The sequence below is a fragment of the Pteronotus mesoamericanus genome, unplaced genomic scaffold (genome assembly GCF_021234165.1).
Source record: "Pteronotus mesoamericanus isolate MK-2021 breed Mesoamerican mustached bat unplaced genomic scaffold, CSHL_Meso_final contig_105, whole genome shotgun sequence".
Classification (NCBI taxonomy): Eukaryota; Metazoa; Chordata; class Mammalia; order Chiroptera; family Mormoopidae; genus Pteronotus; species Pteronotus mesoamericanus.
Window position 1 is genome coordinate 5,238,931 of NW_026555006.1, and position 27,755 is coordinate 5,266,685.

A 27,755-nucleotide genomic window follows, 5' to 3' on the forward strand; every position below is an offset into this window, starting at 1 on the left:
AGTAGGGTAGTTGGTTGGTTCCTGGCAGTCAGATGGCTTCCTGGTTGGTTATATGGATGGGTGGGTGGGTAGACGGGTGGGTGGGTAGATGGGTGGGTGGGTAGACAGTTAGACAGACAGACACATGAATGAATAAATGGGTGAATGAGTAGATGTGCAAGTATATAGATGGGAAAGGAATTTAGATTTACTCTCTGATCTGATTCATCTTTAAAAGAAGAGTCAGTGTTTATGGCCCTCTTTGAAGTCAAAGACAGAAAGCCACACCCACCCCCAATGAACCAGCACACACTGGCAGCTCTGACTCATCTCAGTGTCACCAAATGCAGAGCAAGAGCAGGTGACATCACAGGGCCTGGTGAGTGTTGGCTGATGGGTGACTGGGTAGATGGACGAAAACACCAATGGGTATTCATTCAAACGGGAATGAAGACGGGTATGGAGCTAGATGAGTGAAAGAACAGTGGATATCTGGATGGGTAAAAGCTTTGTCATTGCAGGGATGGTGTGTGGCCATACACAGAGGTACACAAGAGTACCCACAGAGATACAGAGGATTGAGGAAAATCCTTGGACAGAAGAACAGGGAGGTTCAGCAGTGAAGTACAAGGGGACTTTATCTATGTCATAATTTTCCTAAGGATAGCATACCCCTTCATCCAAGCTTAAAGGAGTGGGGAAACACCAACAGTCTATGAGCTGCAAGTCCCCACTGAGTCTTCCGAATCTGCTCAGACCAGAGCACCTTCTTTCTGAAGCTCCAGTGTCCTGGAAGCTGCCCTGCGCTCCCCTGAATATCATCTCTCTCCATCTCTGGGGCCCAAGGGCTTATCCCCCACTAGATTGTACATGAAATAAACAGCCCACAGCCTTTTACATTTTACACTCAGGAGTTGTGTGCTGCTGCAGAGCCTGCGCACTGACACTGTGAGTGGAACTGTGCATACAGCAGCTGCAGTCACACAACCCTCACGACCTCGCACATGATGCTTTCTTGTCTGATCTTCACAACAAGCCTGAGAGCCAGGCAGTCTTAGACTGATGAAGAAACCAAGGCTCAAAGAGGTGAGGGCACTTGTACAAGGTCACAGAGTGAGGGGACCAGTCCAGCTGACTCTGAATCACTGCTCTGTTACTGGCACGTTCCTTCAAGGCTTGGCATCATTCCTCATGGGGACGAGCCCACCGACTTCACAGGGAGGGTGAGAGGTTCTGAACAAGCTCTCCTCAACAAGCAAGTGCCTATACCCATTTGTCTGCCGGGCCTCTGGGAGGAACTCCCTGACCTTGTCCTGCAGGATCCTCTGACCCCGGTGGCTGTAGTGCTCCAATACGGTGCTGGTCACGCTCGTGCAAACGTGGTACCTCCCCACAGACCCCCAGCACATGTGGGAAGCCAGTGCCAGGCACCCTCCCACGCATGTGAATGTTCCTAAACAGAGTAATTAGAGTCGTGTTTAGGTAACTTTGACACAGGCCCCCTAATCAGAATCATATGTGGGATGGAGTCAGCCATGGTGGCCGAGCTGAAGGGGGCTGGTCAGTCTCCTCCTTCAACACAACTGCTACCCCTTCTGCCTTCTTTGAGCAACGTTTCTCTTACTACACACACCCTACCTCCCACCTCAGGACTGAAACTACCCACACCCTCTTACAGACCAATTGGAAAACATTTGTGGGACCAGGGCAATGCCACCCACCACCAGCTCTGCCATCACAGCATGACATACACAAAGCCAGGCTCAGGATGGACCAAGACCCTCTACTAGAGCGGCCATGGAAACCCAGCAGGTGAGTAAACTGAGAAGAAGGAACCTGCCCACCCAAGGCCACTCAAAGAGCTTCGTGATCATCACCAGGTTAATCTTCCAAACACCCTGGTTGGTCCAGGTCCTTCCCCTGCTTGAAAGCCTCCCATGGCTTCCCAGAGCCTCTAGGGTAAAGCTGGCATTTCTCTGCATGTCCTCCAGGTGGGCAGAGTACAGCAACCCTGGAGTCAGCCATATATAAGTTCTGAGCCCAACTCTGTTCTCAAGTCACCTGTCCCCAGGCAACTGACTTTGCCTCACAGCCTTAGTTTTCTGTCTGATAAATGCACATCTCAATAGGGAAATTACCTATTTCATTAGCCCAATGTGAAGTGCTTGGTTTTATGCATTGTCTGCAGTAAGATCTTAATAAGCAGCAATCAGTCTTATCATGAACAAACACATTTCCAAAAGGGCGCCATCTGTGGAGTCAGAGAGCCATGATTTTTAGTCCCATCCCTCCCCTTGTTGGCCATGTGACTGTCTATATCCAAGTCACTTAGGGTCTCTGGGCTTCAGTTTCCCCATTCAGCTCATGAGAAGATAAGACCTGATAACCCCAAAAGGTCTTTGCTGACAAAGCGGCTCATGGGTCTATGTGTCTGGAAGGTACTGGGAAGTAGCAGCCATGGCCTCAGCTCCATTCTCGTCCTTCATGGATCATTCAAGGTCCAGCACAGTCTGAGTTCCATCCTCTTTTCTACCCTCATTCCAGCTACTTTCAGACACATTACTGCTCCTGCAACACCAAATTCCTCCCCACAGCCCGATAGAGTCTTAGCCGAGACCAGTGCTTCTCCAGCTTTGGTGTGCACATGAATCACCTGGCAATCTTATCACCCCATTTTACAGAAGAAAATCTAAGAAATTTTAGGTGGCAGCCCAATGCCCAAGACAGTGTAAAAAATCAGACCCACCATGCCTGCCCCCACTTTTTCTACTATACTAGCTGCAGATAGCATCAAAACCAAGGTCCACACAAGATTAACAAGAAATGCATTTTGTTCCTACAGGAAGTAAACAAGCCTCTACTGACACTGTGCTGGGCTCTGGGCACAGATAGGCACTGAAATGGATGGAGCCTCTCTGGGGATACAGACAGCTCAGTGTGACCACTGCTGAGATGGACAGAAACAGTGGGAGGGCACTCCACCCTCCTGGAGTCAGGGGCCTACTCTTCGCAAGCACTGTTCTAGGTCCTGGCAAGATCCTTGCTTCTCACAGAGTTTTCATTCTCAAGAGGGAAGGATGACTGTGAAGAAAAAAATGCTAAGTAATGACAAGTGCTCAGATGAAAATTCAAGAGAGTAAAATGACACAAATTAACTGGGTGGTCGGGGAATACCTCTCTGAGAGGTGACACTTAAACAGCCACCTGGGTCCGCCATGCAAAGGTAAACTGGAAAAGCCCATCAGGGCATGCAAAGACCCTAACGAGAGGGCAAGCTTACCATGCTCACAGGACAGAAAGGTCAGTATTGCCAAAGCACAGTGAGGTAGGCAGACAGGGATGTAGAAGAGGACCAGCATCGCATCAGCCAATGCAGAGATGCAGCCCCAGAGAACCAGGAGCAGTCACTGTGCCGAACACTACCGCGAGGGCACTGAAATGAAGACAAACATGATGGCTAGATCTGGCCATGCAGAGGCCAAGGGGACCTTGACAAGAGCAGTCTATGGACAGGGGAGGACACAGACTGAAACTGAGGCAACTCCATGAAGAAGTGTCACCCTCAGCAGAAGCAGAGAAATGGAGCAGTGCCAGGAGGGAGTGTGAGCTCAAGGAAGAGATGCTGACTTGTAGGTTCTGGAGCCTAAGTGGATGCTGATGGGAATGGCCCTTAGAGAGGGTGAGATTTACTCTGCAGGAGAGGTAACTGCAGAGGTAAAGTCTTTGAAAACAAGGAAAGAGGGTGGGGTAATAGGACAGTTTGGCCTTTGACGAAAGCAGGGACACTGCAAGCACAATGAAGACGAGGAGGCCCACAGGAGCTCTGAGTTGAGCAATACAGACCTGGCTTGTCCAGCAAGCTGTGTTTCCCCCAGCACCATTCCACAGACAGGCCCAGGCGCAGGGATCTTCACCAGGGCTGGGGCCTGACAATGAGAAGAGTGGCTTGTTGGACAGGAGTGATCATAATGATGGACTCTAGGCCAGGTAAGAAGGGCAGTGAGGACATGAGGGGCAATGGACAGCAAAAAGCAGCAGGATTGGTAGATGTGACGCCTTTGTTAGGTCAGATCATTGTCACTAGCCTGTGACAAAAGCCCTCAACCTGCAAGAACAAGACTAATCAGCAAATGGAAACAGGAACACAGGAAACAGGACAAAACATGGTTTCAAAGCCAAAATCTCCTCAGAGAGTATGATAAGGTTTTGCATCCATAGAGAGATAGGTGAAAAGGAGCCATTAGAGACCAAGAAGGTGTTTTTACAAACTAAAAATAACTAAAACATTCTTTTAAAGTAGGAGATAAAGTCAAGGAAATCCTCATAAAACAGATCAAAAGACAAAGACAGTAAGAAAATTAGAAGATCAATACAGAAAGTAAAACATGCAACTACTGGAGTTTCTAGAAAAACACAATACAGAAATGGTATGGAAAAAAATACCAAGAACTAATACACAAAAATGTGTAGAATTGAAGGTCATGAATCTCCAGAAAAAAAAAGGGCCACCAAACAGCCAGTCCAGTTAATGGGGACAAAAATCTACATTAAGGCCCATCACTGGAAATTTTCAGAAAACCAGGGAAGGAGAGAATATCCAGACTATTCTAGAAAACAGAGGGAGGGGAGCCAAGAACCTATGCGAAACCTCAGGAATCAGCATGGCATTGAGCTTCTCAACAGCAATGAGGAGGCTCAAAGACAATGGAACACTATTCTTAAAACTGTTAACAAGATCAGCTTTGAAGCCAGATAGCCTGAGTTCAAATCCTGCCTCACCAATTACTAGCTGTATGACCATGGCCAAGTTACTTAATCTCACTGGGTCTCAGTTTCCTCATCTGCAAAATGAAGATAGTAATAGTCTCTACCACCTATTGCAATGCATTGTTGTAAGGAGGCGTGACTCTACATAAAGCACTTAGAACTGTGTCTGGCCCATGGTAATAAGCACTTAAAGATTAGTTCTAATTATTAAAATTCCCCAACCAAACTATTAATCAGGAATTAGACGCTTTTCAGACAAACATCCCTACTTAATTTACAAAGTCAATGGAGGATGTGCTCTAGCAAATTATAGGGTAAACCAAGAAAAAGGAAAATACATGCAAAGGACATGTGCCTTTCTTTTTGAGTGCCCAGCACCTGAACACCTTCTTTCAAATAGGAAAATGTACACACTTTATAAGGCAACCCCCAACTGCACCCCAACGCACATACATACACACACACACACACACACACAGAGGCTGAAAATACACACAGAAATGGAAAAACGTCAGATCCCTCACATTTTTTGTCTTTGCTCATTATCACCCTATCACGACCACATTATGAAACAGCACTCCCCCCCCAACACTGCTTTTCCTCCATAGTATGCACCATCATTTGTACACTAACTTATGTGTTTGATAACTATCTTCCTCCTCCAGAAAGTAAGCTTCGTAAGTACAGAAATTTTTGCCTCTTGCTTGTTTTCTCAGCCTCTAGAAGAGTGCCTTACTCATAGCAAGTGTTCAATAAAAAGCTGTTGAGTAAAGAAAATATATGCTTTCCAGCTTCCCTAGCAGCCAAGGCATAAGCGCATGGCCTCAGCTCTGCCTGTCAGAAGCAGCCCCCCCAGAACATGACGCTAGGAGGGGGGCTCAGATCAATCTGCACAGGCAAAAACAGTGAAGTCGACGACAGGCAGTGACCAGGGATGGTGGCTCTGCTGCCAATGTCTGGCGCCCACTTTCACTGTGCATTTTCACTGTGGCAGGATTTGAGGTAAAGGTCTAGGCTATGCAGCTTCCAAGTGTGGTTCTCTTAGTAGGAAATTCAGAGAGCCATTCAGCATCCTCGTATTAATATCTCTTTTCTCCTTAAATCAGCCAGAGTAAGTGATACATGTATGAGCCAGGAAATGGGGAATTCTACACTGGACAGCATCAAAAAGAAATCTCCAGAGGTTGGCTGTGCGGTAGAAATGTCTCCTCCTTGTTTGGGATGCAGGAAACACAGAACTAAGACAACCTGATGCATTTGAGCATTTAGAAACATATGAAGACAGACATTTGACAAAAATTTAAGTAAGAGAAAATGGTAATAACTATATAAATATAAAATTATACAAATTTTAAAAGAGATCATATTTAATTCCAGGATAACAAAAGTTGTACCTCTAAGGAAAAGTTCCCATACTGCATGACTTGATTCAACATCTTGTTCCAAATGTAATCACCATGCTGAAAAAGTGGACTCCAGAGGGTGCTGTAGAAACAATTTATCATTACCCCAGTCCCACCCCAACCCCTCTGTCCCTTTTAAAACCCTATCTGCAGGCTTGCTCCCCAGTGAAGTCTATGGCAGTTTCTTTAACTCTTTGGCTCACTCCTTGATCATAAAATATCTTCCAGACAGTTTCAGTCCTGAGAACGATCTCAGTTTAATAATTAAGATGTCCCATCCAGATTAATAATCTCCAGTCAAAATGTCATTTGCAGTCAGGTCTCTCCCATCCCCCAGCTCTGGCCTGCCTCAGGCTGGGGACCCTGGGCAGGGTGGAAGGGCAATGTCTCCAGTCCCCTTCCTCCATCTCCTGCAGTGGCAGGAAGGAGCTCACTTGCTAGGTACCATGGCAGCTTTCTGGACTCAGATGTTGAACTCACTTCTGTGGGTTCCCAGGAGAGGTCCCTTCATTGTCAGGCACCCCCACCCCACGATATATCCCATGGGACACCTCCAGTCTCACTCACCTCTGCCTGGCAGGAAGCCCTCTTGGACAGGGTGGGTACCTCTGAAAACAACTGCCAGGTGGGCCCCTCGGGACACAGCCCTCTGCCCCATCACAGTGCCAACAGTGCAGCTGCCTCTCTTCATTCTGCTATGGGGCAGGGGCTCCAGTCACAGCTTTCAACTCTGACTCCTTCAGTTGTTCCTGCAGCGTCAGGGGCCGTGTCGGGCTCTCTGAGGGGGCCTTTCAGAGCCACTCTCACTTGAGTGAAGAGAAGGCGGTATTGGTGCGGAAGGAACCCCTAGCTTTCTCTCTTTGGTCTCTTCCAACTCAACCCTTTTACACCCTCAAAGCGTATGCTAAGTAAAGATCTCAAAACCAGAGTTTAGTTTAGGTACCTTAGGTCCCACTTTAGAAGGCAGCATCCAATGCCTATTGTCAATACCTATGGTCTTGGGGCTCAGCCAAGAGACCAAAGCCCCACAGCGGCATCCCGTTATACACAGTCTGGCCTGTGCACTGGCCTAAGCAAAGACCTGTGCTGCAACCAGAACAGGAAGGAGGGGAGGAGCAGTGCGAGTGGGCTAAGAACTGGGTGCAGGTGGGGGTCTACGGGTCTATCCTAACAAGAAGCCAGTACACAATGAGTACAACTGATGCAGAAACAGCAGCATAAATCTTACTCAGAGGCCACATAGCATGGGCGATAAGGCTTCACCACCCACCAGCTAGTCACTTTCCTCCTCTGGTCTGTTTTTCCATCCGCAAATTGGGAGTAACAGTAACTTATTCATAAAGTTGTTGGGAGGATTAAAGGAATTATGTTTATAATGTTCTTAGAGCATGACTGGACCATAGTAAGTACCATGTTTAGCTATTATTGTTTTTATTTTCGTAACTGAGAGAGACAGAAAAAATATACTAGAAAAAGACAACTACATGGCATGCAGGCAGAGCCCCGATGCTGCACAAGTCCAGCACAGTTGTGCCCCGTGGAGATGGGCATCCCAGGAGTTCTGGTTAAAGGTAGCTGCCTTCAGTGTGACAATGAAGGACTGACTCTTTAAAGTATTATAGCACAAGTGATTTAAAAACAATGTTTAGCATTATTTTGCTAAAAATAAAAAAATTTTTTAGAATGTTAAATAGACAAGCTCCCTGAAATAGTAATAAAAAAAAAAAAACACAGGACTTGGTGAATGACAAAAAGAAAAGCAATAAAGGAAATGACAAAGGAAAATCTTGGAAAAATGACCATACAAAAAACCTTTGTTTCACAATCTTCATTAAAAACTTGTTTAAACAATAGATTCATAAAATATTAGCAACAAATATGAACAGAGCATTAATTCTTTACTTGAGCACTTTAAGAGATGTAAATTTTTAATTTTATAAGTAAAATATTCAGACCCCAACATAAACACCAACTTGCAAAAGAGGAGCTATGAACTCTATACCAACATACAACAACACTGTACTTGTATACATGCAACTACACTAATAAATAAATGTAAAATGACATGATAATCAGATGTCATTGCCACCTTCGAATTAGGAAGTTATTTTGGAAACACTGGTGAAGATGCAGGAAAATAAACTCTCTAAGACTGCCTGCAGTTGTGAAAATTTGTGCAACTTCTAAAGAGCTATTGGTAATGTGTCAAATGCTACTACCCTTTAGCCCAGTAATTATCATTTCTGGGAATCTATTCTAAGAAATAATCAGAGATGCAAATAAAGATTACTGCCTAAAGATAGTCACTGTAGCATTATCTATACTAGGAGAAAAGCTGAAAATCCTAAACATTATGCATGTACAAGTTATTTACATATATATTTGTTTGTGTGAGCATAAACAATCTCTGAGAAGCCAGACAAAAACACGAGCATTACTGGTTATCTCCAGCAATGGAAACTGGAGAGAGGGGGGAAATAAAAGAAGAGGAAGATTTTTGGGGTCTTCTCAATTTTGAACCATTTTAACATATTGACTATTCAAAGTAATTTAACAAAGTTAATAAAATGTGATGTTCCTGAATGGTTACAAATAATTTTAATAACACTAAAAAGTTTATTATGCTAGAATGTTAAGTTTAAAAATAAGTACACAAGATTTTATGTTCAGAATGATCTCAATGATAAAAATATATATTAATATAGTACAGATAAGCACAGAAAAAAGACTGAAATGAAATATACCAAAATGTAAATGGTAGTCATTACTGGGGGCTGAAATTATAAGCAAATACTATTTCCATCTTTATATGCTTCTATAGTCCCCAAATTTTCTTTAAAAAGTATGTAATGCTGACAAAAGTAGAAAAACGAAAAATTATTAAATTATCTTTAAAGGATCAGCCACCTTGCAAAGAAGGATTAGGAGTGAGACCAAGAACTTTGTTGGAATTGAGGAACCCATTCCTGTCTAAGCAGCTGTGCATGGCCCCATCAGGAGCCCTGATCGTGACACCAGTTGCAGACATGCATGAACCATCTGCTCTCCCTGGGCTGCTGCCCTGGGGAACCAGCAGAACCCACCCATCCGGACCCGGCCACTCAAATGGCGCCTCTCAGGGAAGCCTGCTCTAATCTCATCAATGTTGGAACGTGAGCTGTCTGTGAGAAGAACAGACCCTAGAACTCACGTCTGTGCCCCTAAAAGGAGCCAGGCCTGGTAACCAGCATGCTGGCCTCACCTCCAAGCTGGTATATCCGTCTGCCTGTCCTCTCGATTGGATGCTCCCTAAGGCAGAGGCCAGGCCTGGGTTACATTTACTTCTCCAGAGACTAGCATATGTAGAATGTAGGATATGATAGGGTTCCAGGAAATATTTATTTACTGAACAAATGAATAAATTAAAGAATGATATTCTAGACTAATGCTATCCGACCAAACTTTCTAGGTGAAAAAAAAATTCTATATTTCCTCTGTCCAACATGGCAGCCACTGGGCCACATTCTGGTATGACTAAGGGACTGTATTTTTAATTAATTAATTTTATTGGAAATTAATTAATTTTAATTTAAATTTAAATAGCTATCGGTTTTTCCATAAGAACACGTACATCACAGAGACGTTATAGGATTACACGAGAGGATCACTTTAAAAAAAAAGAAATGATCCAGTGCCTTGCAAGCCTCAACAAATGATCACTGCAGGACACTAAAAACGAGGAGGGGGAGAGGAAGAGGAGAAGGGCCCCTCTGCCACTTGACCAGTATCACACAACGGGAATTTACTTGTCTCCTGAATCCCTAGCAAATAGCTCTGCGGTACTGTGAGTGCATATGCAACCAGAGCCATTGAAAGAATGAAAGTTTGGGAAAAGAGGAAAGAGAGGAGTGTGAGGCTGGGACAGGAGATGATTTTGCACAAGGCAAGCTCTTGGCCTATATTGCCAGAGACAAGGAGAGAGGGCACCCCCTCAGAGAGGAAAGCTTAAGCAAGCAGGCCAGGCTGGCAACAGGTACAAGAAAAAGGGTGACTAACTCATGCGGCTCCACCTCCAGTGCCCTGCAGAGGGTTGCTCTACACACCCGAGTTCCCACTGTCCCCAGAGGCCCAGCAGTCAGCCCTTTCCCACACTGATCACACTGACTGATTCTCTCACTAGCCTCGCAAAGGAAGCTAGCTAGCAAATATTTCCATTTTATAAGCCAGCAAACCAAGGCTCAGTGAGATTGGCCGAGGTCACGAGGCTTGGACTGGCTAGAGCCCAGGAGTCTGCTTAGGACAGTGAGCCAGGTGGTAAGATGGTGAAGCTGCACAGAGGAGGGAGAACAGAGGACCCAGCCAGGCTGTGAACACTCTCCCAGTATCCACCTGCCCCCTAGACTGCAAGCTCTGTGCAGATGAGGGCTCTATCAACCCATCTCCATGTCCCAGGGCCCTACCCAATACCTTGGATGCAGCAGCCATTCAATACATATTAATGAATAAACCAAGCAACAACCACACCAGGTGCACCCCTTCCCGTTTTCAGGATGTTTTCCCACACTTCATCCTGTATGCCCCTGACAATTGGCTGAGCAGGGTTCATCCTCACCACTTTACAAATGGGAAGCTGGGGCTCAGGAGAACAAGACCCCTCTAGGTTGCTGTCCTGAAAATCTGCTTGAGGAAGTACCCAGAAAGCACACCTTGACTGGAGAGGGACAAATTGATTCTGCTGAGGCCCTGTGTTCATTCTATTCTCTGATCTACACCCCCTCTGCCAGTCAGAGATCCGTTCATCACAGGCCCAGCTCCAAAGAGCCCACATTCTCACTGGGAAGGAAAACATGGAGCTAAGCATCTCTTATACCTGACTGTTCAGTGAGAGAAAAGTGACAAGAAGTCAGAAGATGAAGGAGGGAAATGGTAATTCTGGCTACAGGAGGCAATTTCTCAACTATGATAAATGGGTAAGATTGGACCCAAGACATCAGAGGTCCAGAGGACCTGAGAGAAGGCCCCCAGAAGGGGTGAGAAAGGGCAGGCTCTTGGAGTCAGACAGGCCTGCAGCTCCCACCTATCGGCTCTAGAACCTTGGGAAGGTTATTTAGCCTCTTTGGGCCTCAGGTTTTCTCATCTGCAAAATGAGGCTGATGATACTGCCTCCCCCAACCCCCGACATACACACACACAGAGCAAATACAGTAAGAATTAAATGGCTTAACAGGGTATCTACATACAGCAAGGTTCAGCAAATGAAGTCACTGTGGTACTACAGAGGGCCACCAGCATGGGGAAGTGGGAAGCTGAACAGAAATGGTATCATATTGGGAGGTATAATCAAGATAATTCAGCTGGATATTAAAGTCAGAAGGCAACTCCCAACACAACAGACCAGGAGGGGAGAGAGAGGTCTATACCACAAACTACCCCTCCTGCTGGACACTGGAGCCATCACAGGCTGATTGAGTGCCTTGGACTGATCCCAGCGCCAGAACTTACCAGAGAGTTGTGCTGAGGCAGCCCACACCCACCTCAGCAAGGGACACAGCTCCTAACCTTCCCCTAACCCTAAGCCAAGATGCCAGCCAGTCAAATTTGTGTCCTCCAGTACTGGGATTAGAACTTCAGTCTCTCTGACTCCAAAGTACTTTTTCTTTTAATTATACAAAAAAGAAAAAGAAAAAAGAAATCAGAGTAAGAGAATAGGACACTGCAGTGGAGAGGAGAAATAGCGTCAGGTGAAGTCAGGGGTAGAGACCTAGTCCCAGCTCTCCACTCAGTAAGACCAATAGCAACAGTTCATCTTTGTTATATATCTTACTACATGCTAACCCCTGAGCTAGGTGCTCTACAGACTTCTCTTCTTGCTCCCCACATCAACCCTGTGAGGTAGGTATTATCTCCATTTTATGAATTTCCTCCAGTGAGGAAAACAGGGCTCAGAGTTCAATGAATTTGTCCAAGGTCCAACAAGTGGTGTACTTAGGATCTAAAATCAGTTCTGACTCCAAAAGCCATGTGGCCACCTTTGTGTGCCATGGCTTCTCTGAATCTTAGTCTTCCCATCTGTTAAAAGGGAGATCGGATGAAAAATAATGATTTGGGTGAGGCTTTCAAACCACAACAGTGCCTAGAGGAGAGCCAAGAGGCCAATACAATCTCTCCTGGGGCTCTGTCTAAGCTGGTCCTAGAGTTGGGATCCAGACTGTGTACCTCAATTTCCACCCCAGGAGGGCTGCCAAGAGCTGGCTCCTGGCTCTCACTTCCAATACTTGGTCCACGGTTCTTCATCTTAGAGAAATCTAGGTCAGATGTGTTACAACCAACAATATTTGCCCTTTAAACTACAAGACAAGACGCATTTCACAGTGCCTGAGACTTTGCCTAGAAGAAAGGGCAGGTATGCAGTCATGCTCCACCTGGCCTAGTCTGGCAGCTCTGAAGATTTGCAACCATGAACAGTCCATGATCACTAAAGCCAACTCTTCTGGGAAGGGAAGGGGAAGGGAAGGCCCAGATAGGTGAATGAAAGGAAGGGAATTGAAGCGGAAGTGAGGCCCAGATAGGTGAGACGACTTGTCCAAGGTCACCTCACAAGCATCAGACCTCATTTATGAAGAGCCCCAAGATGATGCTAGAAAGAGAATATGACTGCATCTGCATGTGAGAACTCATTGCGCATTTATTGGAGTCTTTTGTGTGCTGAGAGCTTACTGTATGTTCAACCTTGTAAAAAAAGAAACTAAAAACAAAAAAAACATAAAACTCAGCTCCTCCTTTGCGGGTTACATGTTTGTTAAGGGCAGGAATTAGGTTCCTGACCTTCCCAGACATCAACTCTGAGCCAGGCCTTGTACTAGACATGTGGAGTGCAAGGAGAATGAGACTCTGTCCCTGTCCGCAAGGGCACTTAAGTGAGTAGAAAATTACCGCAGAGTGACCAGTGCTATAGCAGAAGAAAGGATATGGGTTGTGGGTGCCAGAGCTCCAGCAAAACGTGGCCTAGGAAGAAAGGGAAAGCGTCTGGGAGGAGGTAGCACTTCGGCTTGGTCTTAAAGAATAAGTAAGAGTCTGGTGGGAAGGCAGGCAAGGAAGACCCTTCCAAGGGTTTTGTTTACCAAACATTTACAGAGTAGCAATAACAATAATATAAACCCCAACATTAATTGAGCATTTTATCATGTGCTAGTCTCTGTATTTAAGCTCATATGTACATGCATTAACTCCTTTTGTAATCCTCATAACAGCCTTTTGAGATCATTACTATTATTGCCCCATTTTACAGATAGGGATTTTGAGAACCAGAGAGCTCAATAACTTGCCCAAGAGCCCTAAGTTAGTACCAGGAGCCAGAATTCGAACCTAGTGGCCTGGTCCCACACCCGTGGCCTCCATGAGCACCCTAATATACTTCTCACATGCGCACTTTGTCCCAGACCTGATCATGGACACAACGGTACAAACATGAATGTCTGAATTTTCAATTTTTTCCAACTTGTTCTAAAAATGATTTAAGGAGGCACAGACACAAATAAAAAGAAGCTCGCAGAATATAGGACAGAAGGAGAAGTAAAGAGAAAATTCCAGGTCTGGAGCTGCATAAGGAAAAGTCCGATGCTGCTTGAGAACAAGCCAAGCAAGCATTAGCTGGACTGGCAGGAAAGCCTTGACTGCCAGATAAAAAGGCTCAGATTTTTCCCATTGACCGAGGGGTTGCTAATCTACAAGCCAAGTTGTAGCTCAGGGGAGAACATTAAAGCATGCACCAAATGTGCCTGTAGAACAAACCCATGTCTCTACAGATGTGTGAGTAGTTGATAAAATACAAATCTATTTAAAGGAGCTCTTAAAACCAGTAACCTTATTATGCTAAAAACATAACAGCTATGATGTGGACAAGGGAAATATTTCTGTCCTTGCATTTAGAAAGCTCGTACACCCCTGCTGTCAGGGATGGGAAGTAACAGAAAGATTTTAAGCAAGGAGTTCCTAGGATTCAAGGTCTGGAATATTTGTTCTCCACCCACCCGCTGTACCCCCCCTCTCCAAGCCCCTGGATCTGCTGAAAATCAGCCATATGAAGGCCCAAAGATGAGCCGGCCCGGGCAAGAAGCTCCAATGCAAGCTATTCTCACAAAGAGCGCTACGTAAGTACAAATGACTGATCAATCATTTGGCCTCAGCGTGGGATTTGGTTAGAATTAAAGCCATCTGGCGGGGGGGGGGGGGGGGGGCTGGTGGGGGCGATGGGGGAGGAGACCGGCAGGCGGGAAAATGACCCACTCCCTCCCTCAAAAAGCATTGTTAAAATATAACGGGGGAAAACAGTAAAGTCTCCGCTGTTATTTCAGCCTAAGCCACTTAATCCTTCAGCACAGAAAGCAACTTATTTTACGACCTTTTCCCTTTAAAAAGTAAATCAGAAGACACTGCCTTGAATTCAGATATCTCTGAAACGCACTACTCATCCCTCCCAGAGAAATATCCTGTTTCATAAACCTTCTTCGAGATACTTGAAACTGCAGATCATTAAATGCCTAGCTTTAGGCATCTGACATTCCAGAGAATTAATATTTAAACTTATTATAGGAAAAAAAGAATTGAGTTTGGTTGAAGCATAAAATATTTAATAGTGTTCTCCAAATTAGAAACCCTATTTTGTTTCACACTGGAAATGCCAATGTTATTACCTGGGCTTTGCACTCAAATAAGATAAAATGCACAGGCGGTCTTGAGATTAAATACACAATTACAGCCGATTTCTCCAGAGAGAAGGGGAGTGAGACAGGTTTGGGGAGTGGAAGCGATTGAGTTTCATTTTTACGATATACTTAAAATTATATTATCATTCTCTGCCTTGAGGGTTGGACTTGAGAGCGCTGAAGCTACTTAACCACTGAAAACTGTGTCAAGATCGATGAATCCACGGAGGCCTGTTCACGGGCGGGTGAGGCCGTCTACGTCTTGAAATGGGCCTGCTGCCGGGCAGAACCCTGTAACATTCTCTGCTCACTAGGACAAAAGTATTAAGTGGTTTGGGATAAAAATTAAGCTTCATTTGACACAGTGGAGCCTGGCAGCCTTTGCCGGCACGTGTAATTTATTTACAGGGTTGGAAAGTCGGCAAAATACATCATCAGCTCTTACACAAACGTCTACTAGGTATTAAATACCCAAGCCTCAGAGAAGTAATTCATATAGTCCAGCAACGTTCCAAAATAAACCCAATCTCCAAGCCCTCAGAGAGCTTAAAACAGCAAATGGGATCTGTATTTTTTTTAAGTCGGGTTTATAATACTCCCCGGTTTCTTGCTAAAGCCTTATTTTCCATCAAACCTGTTATTTAAAAAACAAAAGTAACAATATCTGAAAGAGTAATCTTGTTGCTAAAAAGACACAAATAGGAAGAGGTTGGGCCACATCACAACCAGGAACAACCTGATTCTTCTTCCTACTCTCTCTTTCAGACAGAGCCTACACATCCAAAGGCAGAGAAGCCTTGGGCAATAAATACTCCTGCAATTTCACCTTCAGGATATGTGTGATTCCTTGAGAATGTCCACACATACACACTTGCCCTCATGCAAGGCCACAAACACAAACCAGCAGAGAGGCTTTTTCCTTCCAAAGGGGGTTATTTGGTTTATTCATCATTTGATGCAAAAGACCCATTTCCCACAAACTCTCAAGTTCACTCTGATCTCTGGCCTATTCTCTCTCCCAGACCCTTCTTCATCCCACCAAGTTTTTAACACGAAGCTATTATTTAATAGACCTCGAACCACCATGCCCAGTGAAGCATGCATTCTACACACCAGGTGTGCTGGGGATCATGAGAAATTCTCTCCAAACAGATGTCTTCAGAAGTAGTGGAAGGGAGGCTGCAATCAGAGCCTGGGTCAGAAACCTCCCCAAACTGCATGAAAGACTCAAACAGGGACTAGAACCCACTTAAACATGGGGTGTGTGTGTGCCACTCCTTCTGAGGAGGGGTGCTTCTAGGGGGCCCCTCCAAAGCCTCAGAGAGTACTTACCTGAGAACCCCATGTCACAACTGGGAACCAATGTCATTCCCCCATTTCTGTAGGAGGGCAGTGGGGAGAGCCCTAACAGAGGCAGAGAGACTCCCCTAAAGGTCCTATCTTGGGCTGTTAGCTGAAACTCAGGAAGTGCTGCTCTGGGGAATGTCTGTCTAGTCTAGCCTGTGGCCTTCTGCTGCCTTTCCGCCCATTTCAGGGTATACTCTACAGCCCCAGGAGCTTCTTGCCACTGCTTGGATTTTAAAGGCTATCCTTGACAGCACTGTGCTTCAAGAAGAAATACCAGCTTGGCTGTCAGAGAGAGCTGGGTTCAAATTCCAGGCTCTACTACTTAATGCTTGCATAGTGAGTTGCTACAAATTAAATAGTAGCGCATTATTAGGACAAATCACTTAACATTTCCAAGCCTCAGTCCCCCGATCTGTAAAACTACAATAAGGCCTTCTGTACTTACAGGGTTGTTATTATTAGATGCAATCACAGTTATAAAGTACCTAGCCTGGCACAGAGAAAGTACTCAATACAGGTTGGTTGACTTCCCTCTTTCTGTTCCTTCTGTGGTCAGCTTCAGGAGTCAAGGGTTCCAAGGAGAGGTCAAGTCTTTAACCTGGCCTGAGACAAAAGCAGCCTCTGTCCACGCCCTAGGTCCTTACCAATCTTTCCAGCCCAGTTCCTGTGGAATCCTGGAGCACCAGAGCAGGAAGGGGCTCTGGATCAATCCATCAAACTGCATCCCATTTTACAGATGCAGAAACGGAGGCTCAAAGCGATGGGCAAGGCCCACATGATCTGAGCCTGTAGAATGGCACATGTGTTTGCTCAAGCCAGGCTCAACCATAACCACCAAATAAATTCAGGCCGTACAGGAAATGCATTATTCAGTTAGCAGGCTGAAGGTCTCCTCTCAGTGCATCTGACTCAAATGCTGACTTTAAAAACATAGTTCATAATGCTAACACAATCCACCTCAACCCGCCAGAAACCTTCTGAAGGAATAACTCTTTAGAGTTTAGGGGGAGATGGGAGGGAGGAGGGAGAAAAAAACAGATGCTTAAAGTGACTTTCAACTATAAGACCATTGGGTTAGGGTTGTATTCTCTCCACCCTCACCCCATCCCAAGCCTCTGTTTTCTTTCAGTTTCTTATAAAGTTTTGGGAGACCAAAGCAGCCACAAAATATATCCCCCCTCCCACTTTTTGTTTTGGTTTGGGGGGTTTTGGTGGGTTTTTTTTAAATGTTTTTGTTTGTTTGGGGGGGGGTTTGGGGGGGTTGCTTTTCTTACTCAGTAACTCAGCTATCAGTCCTGGACTTTGCTTCTAATGCTGAAAGCATTTTTTTCTCATTGTAAACTATTAATTTGGGCAGCGGCTGTTGATAAACAAGAAGTCCGTTTTTAAACTGCTAGAATCATTAGCACAGTGAAGGCGAGCAGCACAAATATTTCAGAGTGTGCTCTTTTTCCTGGCCCTGGTACTACAGCTGTGCTCTCTGCATAAGGCAGTTGAATTTTTCAAAGCCCATTGCAGAGTTTGTTTCATTTCTTCTCCCCCTTGCATTAAGTTTCTTTGTTTCTTTAAACACAAAAATAAACTACCCCCTACCAAAGGGAACACAGCTTTCTAGGTCCAAACTAATGGTAACTAAAATCTGCATTAGGAAAAATAATTAGCAAACCACACACTATAATTTAACTTTGAATATAATGATATATATAAGGTGAGATGGTTGAAATACCACCATATGGGCTTCAATACAGGGAATTCTCTTCCAAGAAAATGGAGAGAAAGAAGAGAAATTACCCTCTCTACACAAAAGCCACAGTTAGCGAGAGTCACTGGTCAACTTACAAATAAAGTTGGCATTTATTTGCTTGTTGTTTTTTCCCCTAATCCTACCCAAAAAGGGATGGCAAACCCTATTTCAAACTTTAGTTTCTCCCCTTTTCTCGGATGCTGGCCAAACTCCACAAAATAAAACCAAAGAAAATGATGATAATTATGCAACATTCAGAACAAAGAACATAAGAATATATTTTTTTAAATGATTCATTGTGCACTTATGCCTGTAATGGGGTTTTAACGCACTGTAAAAATAAGTGCGCTGGCTCACTTAGCTTCTCACGCAAATGTAGTGCAGGGAGATGAATTAACTCAAAGTCGAGGTGGGTTTTAGTTTTTTTCAGGAGAAGTGTGAGGGAAAACCATGAAGTATAATGAAACGTATGTTTTTTAATCACAGACAGAGCAACACAGTCTATCAATATGATTCCACAGCTAAGAGGGTCCTGAGACCTCAGAAACAACTAAGCCTAAATTAAGTTACGATCACATATGATGGTCCCTTTTCCATTTTGAATGCCAAGTCTTAGCTTCTAGAGAGCTGGGACGGCAAGACAAGGAGAGAAATTGTAGCCAAACAAGAGTCTTAGGGGATCTTTGGGAATTGTATTTCCACTATATGCCTATAAAAGATTCGTTGGAGATGTAACTCTTACGACTGTAGGCATAACATGTTGCTATCTCATATGTGTACACACACATACATGTTTCTCTTTGTCTCACTCAGCCTGACATTTGGCCAGCAGGTTTCTCTCCCCCTTATTTGAAATCTCAAGCACCGAAAAAATTTGGATCTGATTATTTCCGGATCACAGGACCAGCACTTTAAAATGGATGAAATGCAAGCAAATTGCCCACCAGAGCCGGAGGGGGTAATGCTTTCAAAATAACTCATACCTTTCTGTTACGGATGTGCTAGCCCCTCCAAGGCTTCCCCAGAACATCACAGTGGCTTCTGATTCAGATGAAGAAGCTCTACCAGGTAACGCTGCAAAACCATCACGTTAACTCGCCACCAGCAGCCCCTAACATCCATGTATACAACCTACAATTGCTTTCCTTGTGTTTTCCTTCAAAAATGTGTGTTTGTTCTAGCTTTTTTTTTTTTTAAGTTATAAGGTTGACTCCTTTTTGGCATTTACAGCCATGTAATGACAGCTGTTTACTAATGGCAGAGCCCACATTTGTCACGATCATCAGCTCCCTTTTTACTGCTAGGATTTGTCCAGTCTCAGTATATGGTGAAAAGGGCCCTGTGAGTCTCTGAATTAAAAAGTGAACCTACTATCTGGTTTGGTCTGGGAACAAACAGAATCATCTGGTAAACTAAGATGTTTTCTAATGATGGCATAGATACTTCTTACCAATTTGCAAAGATTCAAGACAGAGAAAAGTACCAAAAGCAAAAATATTTTAAATTCTCTCAGAACCATCGGGAGGCCTTGGTGAACACCAGTTCTCGGCCAACAGCACACACACGTAGAAGGTACAAGTTGTAGAACCAGAAACAAATATTTGGAACAGGTAACCTTGAAAACTGCCACTTACTGTCGGCAGCTTTGAGCACATCCTTGAACCTTAATGTCTTCATCTATAAAATGGGAATCACAGTAATAAGAGCCAGTATCTGCCCAGCGCTCTACAGCCTGCAAAATGCTCCTACATGTGCTCCCCCAAAACAGCCCACAAGGTAGGCAGAGCACAGCTGACGTGAGCGCAGACGAGAGAGTGTGTGGCAACACACTGAAAACTAAAGCTCCGTGCATGGGAAACGAGAGTCATCAGGCCATCACCACAAAGCCGACCGCCTCCATAAAGCCCAGATGTTTACCTTCTTTCCTTGTCAGGACTTCCAAAAGCAGAGTGTCGGGTGTTTAATAGTAAAAAAGAAAAACACAGCATCTGGTAATTTGGTCTTTCCAGCTGTTTGGAATCTGGATAAACGGGACTCTGCCATAAACAGATCGTGATTCTTATTGTAAATGATGATAATGTTAGTCCATGACGTCGCACCATATCCAGCTCCTCCTGACTCCAGATCTGGAAACGCAGAGGACCTCAACGTTCACAGACAAGCTGCCGGATTAAAGAGCTCACTCCCTTTCTCGGTTTAGGGTCTGCCCATGGCAGAAGGCAGATCATCTGAAACCTGATTCCAGACCAAGCAATACTGTCTTCTCTCCAGTCACTGGGCAGCGGTGGCCACAATAGACCTGAAGCTTTGCTCCTCTCAGCTTCCCATGGCTAGCAGAGCAGTTAGTGCTCTTCACATTCAAAATTTTAAAAATCAAACCTTTCTCCCTCTTTGCCCTATCCCCTTTACCTCAAGTGTCACTGACTCTAGCATGGTGCCCTGCATGAATTAATTTTTTTTAAACCCTTCTCCCTTTTTAATAAAGCATTCTTAAAACCATTGTTTCATTTACCCTGGAAGCTAAGTATTATTACCTCCTGTGCAAATGAAAAAAGAGAATTTGACCTAATGTACCAAGGTGGTGGGTTCGATCCCTGGTCAGGGCACACCTAAGATTCAATCAGTGAATGCATCAATAAGTGGAACAACAAATCAATGTTTCTCTCTCGCCCTTCCTCTCTCTCTCTCACTAAAATCAATCAATAAATTTTTTTTAAAAAAGAGGCTGAGGACACTTAACACATTACAGAGTAACTCCCCCAAATAATCAGGCACTGACGCTGGCCTTTCACACTGGATCGCTAACTCTCTCCTCAGTCTTTCAAAGTAAATCTCCGGGTAGATTTATAAATGAGGAAACTAAGGCTCAGAGAGTGAAATAACTTCCCCCAAGGTCCCACAGATCATCCGTGGCAGGGTCTAACAATTTCCAGCACAGTCAATAAATATTTTTCAATTGGTATTTCTATCTGTTTCCAATAAGCCTCAGACTTGAAGCTAAACACCAAACATTCACAGGGTCATATGGTCTGCGAGATATTTTGGTGGGAATACGGGAAGCAACAAGGTGCTGTTTCCTTGTGGCACTCGAACCAGAGCTCTGGTTTTCTCTCAAGCTACTTGTAAGGAAGAAGTTGCCCAGACAGAGGCTGGGTTAGAAACCTCTAGAATCCTCTTCGAGCCCAGGTCCATGTGTAACGAGTTGGCCAGAAAAACTGACCCAGACCTGCTGGGTAGCCTTTTATGTATAAGGCACCTCCCCACCCTCAGGCCTCAGTTTCTTCGTATTTCAAATGTGTGTCATAAAGCCTAGCCAGAGGCAATGAAGAAAACAGTTTAGAAGACTCTTACAAAAAGTGTAACCAGAAAGATCATCTTATGGTACAAGGAAAGAGATTCCTCCTCACAACTCTTTATCCTCTTCTGTCCTTTCCAAATACAATCCTAACTTAAAGATATATTTTGGACACTGAGGGAAAGGTGTATGGACAAAAATAATTGAGATTTGGAGGAATGGAAGTGGAAGATCATAAGCAAAGCATCTAGATGAAAGGTCTCTAACCACAGCTTGGAACAAAGGTTATGTTTGACAGACATTCACAAGGTCTGCGGAGACTCCATCTTCAGATGACAACTACAATTTTTTAAAATCCAAAACATTACAAGAGCATATCTGTTTAAGGGAGGATTGTGTATGGAGGGGGCAAGCCAGAGAGCTCGGGGCAGCAAACGTTTTGTCTTGCTCCATAGCACTCCTTTCTCTCTAGCACAAGAGATTCTCGTATGTATAATCCAGCAATAATACTCTAAACGGTGGCTTTCTATATCTTTCCTCTAAAATATGATCTCTGTGTCTTAGAAGAGAGACTGACATTTAAAACAATAAGAAATAGCTCCCTCCTACAAAGTCAGGTGCTTTCATTAAAAAGAGGGGAAAAAAACTGTTTACATTTATTTTATCTTGCCAGTCCCTGAATTGGGAAGTTGGGTATTTTTTACTCAGAAGGAGCTCTCTAAAGGTAAGCTGCCCTGCCTTTTCTAAGTTGCTGGAGCTGATGCTAAAGGCGTGATAAACGAAACTGTTTTTGTCTTCCTTGAGAAGCATCTGGAAATGGAACCAAGAGGTCTCAAACGCGAAAATAACGAAAGCCCAAAGCCTTGGTCTTTTTCTCCCAGAGGGAAAAGAAACGGGTGGTAGGGAGCCGGGGCACAATGCCTTAACAATTCCCCAATTTCTAGTTAATTATCTGTCAGCATGAACCTTACAAATAATGGCTCAATAATAATTAACTGTGATGAGAACATGTTCATGAGAATCCTGGCACCATCACTGCCTTTGAGCCAATAAACCGTACTGGGGCCTGTACCTTAAACCCACTGGCCTCACCGGGTAGAGGAAGAGTATTGCGAAGTAACTTTTTACAAAAGACTGTGCTTCTGAACCGTCGAGTACAAAAAAGCCATTTTTCAAGTCAGAACTTGACTCAGGCTATATCACAGATTCATAAAATTTTCCATCAGGAATCCAGAAATCATCTGGTATAATTAATTCCTTCCTCCACAGACAGGGAAACTGAGATCCCAAGAGGGTAAGGGTCTTGCTGAAGTCCTCTGGTTTTTGTTATTTAGGGAAATTGGAATACTTTAAAATATGCCTTGAGCCAGCTCAGAGAGAGAGACACTGCGGTGGCTGGCTATTCATCCCAAAAATAAGATTTTGACAAATTTCACATAACTTTTATCAGAAACACATAAGCAAAATTATGTAATCTGACCTTTCAAGACACACTTCCCCAAAATAGGCTGAGTTTAAATTAGATGCTTCCTAAACAGGCATCGCTTTAGAATGACAAGCTAGTACCAAACAAATGGAGAGACACTGATGACCTCGGAGGAAGTGCCACCAAGTTCTTGGGAGGATTCCTACAAAGGCGTGCGGTGGCAACGCCAGGCAGCCCGAATCTCCACACTCGCAGCCCCGCACGTTAGCAGGGCCAGACTTACCCTTCCCGGCGGCAGCCTTAGACTGACCGTAGTCTCGGGGGCTCCGGGGCCGGAGGAGGTCGTGGGCGCGAGGCGGTGGCACTGTCGGCCGGGGCAGCAGGTCACGAGGGTCCACATCCCCACAGCCACCACCGCTCACGGTGACCCTGAAGGCCATGTGCGCGCCGAGGCCTGCCGGCCCACGGCCGGGACCGGGAGCGCTGGGTGCCTCCTTGGGCCTCTTGTCTGAGTGCGCTTCGGCCACCTCGCAGTGCATGGCGCCAGAGCGGGGCGCACAGATAGGGGTCACGCCGGGCTCCTTGGGGAGAGGAGACAGCACAAGAGCGTTAGAATGAGGGGAGCGGCTCCCATCTCGTCCTGAGGCAGAGGTTTGGGCAGGTTACCACCACCCCTCGGTTTATTCCTCCCTGTAAAATGGGCTAGCGCCACACACTATGCCTAACTTGACAAAGCCACCCGATCCCAAGCAGCAGCGGCTCGCACTTTCTTCCCTAGAGAATAGAGGGTCCCACCTGGCAGCCGCCACAGACTATTCTCCGTTGTCCCTACACCTCACACCTAAATTCACCCCCACCGACACCAGCCCTCCTGAGACGAATGGGGAAACTGAGGCCTGGAGAAAAGAGAGCGCCTTTGCGGGACCGGGTGAGACAGGGAGTGGGCGACAAAGAGGAATCCTGGGGCAGGGCTCTGGCCTCGGGGGCGTTCCGGGACAAGGCCGTGCGCAGGGCTCGTGGACTGCGCATCCACGGGTCCTGGCGCAGACCCTCGGAGGTTCACCCACCACCAACCAAGCTGTAAAATTCGGAGTCCGGATGGGAGTTCAAGGACGGGCGCTCACTCCCGTTGAGGCAAACCCATCACAGGCACACTGAGATTCGCACACTCCTACGCGCAGCCGAGAAACTGAACCCATCGCGCTCACAAACCTGCAGTCATTAGCGCCCACGCACACACACTCCCACGCACACCACACACCCCTGCAACTGAACATTCGGGGACACAACGTACCACACAAACTACTCTCTCATTCATCCTCTCAGACACTGAGCAATACTAGCAGCCGCACTGTCTCAGACTCTACACACACGCGCGCGCTGTGTCCCCCTCCACAGAACCTCCTGGAACAAGGGCCCGGGAACCCCCAAACTCTCCTTTCCCCCTTGGTGCTACCCGCGCCACCCCAAATCTCCAGATTTGAGCGTCGCTGGGACAGCAGCCCCTGGATCTCCGGCCCAGGCGCTTGCCCCCTCCCCGCGCCATGGGCCGCGCCTCCTCTCACCTCGCACCCGCGCAGCAGCTCGCGGGGCTCACGGCTCGCCGCGCCTCCACTGGCGCCGCAACCCCCGCAGCCGCCGCTGCAGCCGCGCAGCGTCCTGCGGGGCGGCACCCGAGGGGTGGGGGTGGGGGCGGGGCGAAGGTCTGCCAGACAGCCACTCTGGCCACTGGCTCGTTGAGGCCGCCCCGCTAAGACCAATCGTGGCGCGAGGGTGGGGCCTCCTCGCCTGGGGGGCCTGGGCGGGGCTCCACGGAGCATTTGACAGGCCGTAGCAACTAGAGCCCAGCTCTGCCCGCCGCCCTGCCGCCAGAGAGTGGGCCAGGCCCGTGGGGCGGCGCCACGGGTGACAGAGTCTAGCCTCTGTCGTTGGGACTGGCCCGGCCTGGGCGGTGAAGAGAATTGGGCGTCAGAACTGGCTCAACCCGGCTCTGCCTCCGTCTCTCCTAGTGGCCGGGGCAAGACCCTTCCCCTGTCCTGGTCAGTTTTTTGCACAAACGGGAAGGGTGAAACATAAGAAGGAGGTAAGAGATGTAATAGCTCTTTGAAAGTTTTCTGGCAGAACCCAACCCACTCACTCGAGAGCTCGCACCGATTTCACAGCAAGTTAGAAGCAAAATTGGGACCTGAACCGAGCTCTCAGATCATTTCTTACTTTCTGTTTTTGTGGTGTTTCTCACCGGGAAAAAAAAAATCCCTGGCTAGAGGGTCTCAGACTCCAAGGAAAAAAGGCAAACAAACAAAAACAGAATTGGGGGTCCCAACTAGAAAAATACTCCAGTTGAATCTGTGAATCCGTCTGGGTTTGGGAACCCCAGTGCCTAGAATTTTAGCGAGCTCCTAGGAAAGGTTTACAGCCCTGGGGGTTGAGACGCATTTGTTTTAAGTTCCTCCAGAGCCTGAAACCCGGTTCCCCTGCATTCTGGGCTCCTCTCAAAGGCAGCAGTTTCTTAGGGAGCCTTGCCCAATCTGTAGAAAGAACACTGGACAAAGAACAAGACTTCAGGACGACTGGAAGCAGTGACTCAGTTCCCTTTGCTGAGCCTCAGTTTCCTCCTGTGAAAAACAGGGTTATTCAGCCAGACCCAGCATGTCTGCCAAGGCTATTGGAGTGTGGAGGGAGGCCTCTGAGATGGTCCCTGCATTTTTTCCTGACCTGCCTCCTCTGCACTCTTTGCCGGTCACTTGGGAGGGCTCCAATGTCCTGTCTGGCTTCACACTCTTTGAAGGGAGGGGCCTGGTCTGTATGTCCCTGATCGCAAATTGAAAAATGTATATGGACAGGTCTCACAACATAGGATTCTGTAGCATAATATACCTTAAGTAGCATTCCCAGAGTCTTCAAAAACCAGGATTTTAGAACCACAGAATCCTAAAATCGGATTTCCTATAATTAATTAAATATAGCATCTTACCTTAGAGAGCCATAATGATAGGAAGGACCTTGGAAGTTGGGTTAGGCCCACCCCACATTCGGAGGATAGAGGATGTGACTCACACAGAGCAGTAGGATAGGTGTGGCAAAGCCAGTGCTGGAATCCAGGCCTCCAGACTCCCAGTCCAGTCCTCTTCCTCTCATAGGAGCCATGAGGCCTCTAATAGGTACAAGGTATCAATCAACCCCACCCATTATGCACAGGCCAAGGGCCAAGGCATCTGGGCATCTGAAATATCTTGCTTCTGTCTGGGGGGTTAGAGTTAGGGATTGTTGCTACTTCTGTGGCAGGAGGGGAAGGGGTAGAAAGAAGCAAGAGTAGCTTACCAGGCCCTCCAACATGTCACCAGGTGCTCCTCCCTCTCCCCGCTTCCACCATTCTGAAGTTCCAGTGCTGGCTCATAAACTTCATAGCTTTGTATACAATGTGTCCTACACTGGCACTTTTCCTTCTTGTCCATCTTCAAACTCCTATGAATCATTCAAGTCCTTGTAGCTTAAGGCAAATCATAACTTCTGCTTGGACCTCAGTTTACCCCTCAAAAAGTGAGAAAATGGAAGATCACTGGCCTTTCCCGTTCTACCCTCCAGTGAGTCCAGGAGCTGAATCCTCTGCCCTTCCTCCCTTGCCACACGCATACACTCACAGCACTGGACACTTAGTCAGGACTCTGAAAACATTTGCAGAATAAGTCACTTAACAACTGGAACTACAGGTAAAGGCCTCCAAGTTTCCAAGATGCAGCAACAGCTCATTCAGTTATTCTTTACTGAGCACCTACCCTGAGCCAGCCCCCATACCTGAGCTAGGGATATGAAGATCCTGTTTCTCCCCAGTGAACAATGCACACACCTGCCCCACCAGGAGAGATAGGTTTGTGAAGCCTGACAAAGCAATAAGAAAGTTAACCTGCTCAATAAAATGGGCTTCTTAAGAACTGTGTATCGCAGGACCCTTTGGGGATATACAGAATCCAGTGAGTATATGCATTTTGATTCCCTAGAAGGAAACACAAGAAAGTGTTAACACCAGTTAATGGACTAGAGGACTGGGGGAAGCCTGTACTTTTCATTTTATACTTTTCTGAACTTTGTGTACTTTTTGTCAGTATATACTATCCTCCCTCCCTTTCAACAGGGGTTATTTAAGTAGTAGAATTATGAGCTATATTTTTCTTTATACTTCTGGAATTAAAATAAAACTTATTAATATTTTAATTGTCAAGAACAAGACAAAGCAAAACAAATAAAATCCACTTCTCCCTTTAGTAGACCAGGCAATAATGTGTGCTTTTATCACACACTCATGTTCCAGCTCAACTGTCTTTTGCTCTCCAGTCCCACATGCTGTGTGTCTACTGGATATCTCCATCTGGATCCATCTGCAAAAGCAAACATCATGTCTTTTTCTCTGATTTTGCTCCCGATCCAATGTCTCTACTTGGGTGAACGGCCCCATGGTCAAGGTCCCCAAATCAGAAATCTGAGAATCATCCAAGGCCCCTGCACACCAACACTCCCATATCTGATGTGCCATAAATCCATTTACTGAGCCCCTTCCTCTTTCTCTTCTCTACTACATTTCTTCCCAACTCTTCTTCCCACCTCCAGCCTCATCTTATTCCCTATCATTCATTTTCCATACTGGTCTCCCTATTAATCTCTAAACCATAGATCTGACCATAATGTCACTTCCCTGTTTAAGCCAATGATCCCAATAGCCATCTAAATAAAGTCAAATCATTTTCTCACCCTACACTTAGCCCAAGCCTATGTTCCAAGCACCCTAGAATACTTTGCATCTTCTAGATGCCAGAACATATATTCAAGCCTTCATAGCTTTGTATAGGATGTTTCCTATATTAACAATTTTCCCTTTCATCCATCTTCATCCTCCTCTCTATGAATCATCTAATACCTAGCTCTACCTGTCACTTTTTAAAAGAAGCTTTCCCTGAACCCACTAGCTGGAATTATTTTCTTCCTACATACTCTCACAGCAATCTCTGCTTCATTCTATCTCAGAACTTCTTATACAGTTTTATAACTACTTTTTTAACAGTTTGTCTCTCCTTCTAGACTAAGAGCTCTCTAAAAGCAGAGGCAGCCTTTTGTA

The 27,755-nt window shown here is 45.7% G+C and overlaps 1 protein-coding gene across 3 annotated transcripts in view; it reads right to left on the minus strand.

Moving 5' to 3' along the window:
- Nucleotides 1–23,184, minus strand: part of GLIS1 (GLIS family zinc finger 1) — a 210,791-nt gene extending 187,607 nt beyond the window's left edge. For all 3 annotated transcript variants that reach the window (XM_054572456.1, XM_054572450.1, XM_054572443.1), the window contains exon 1: nt 22,929–23,184. In XM_054572456.1, the coding sequence (XP_054428431.1) occupies nt 22,929–23,184 (256 nt within the window). The remainder of the gene's footprint in view (nt 1–22,928) is intronic.
- Between the last annotated feature and the right edge of the window lie 4,571 nt (nt 23,185–27,755).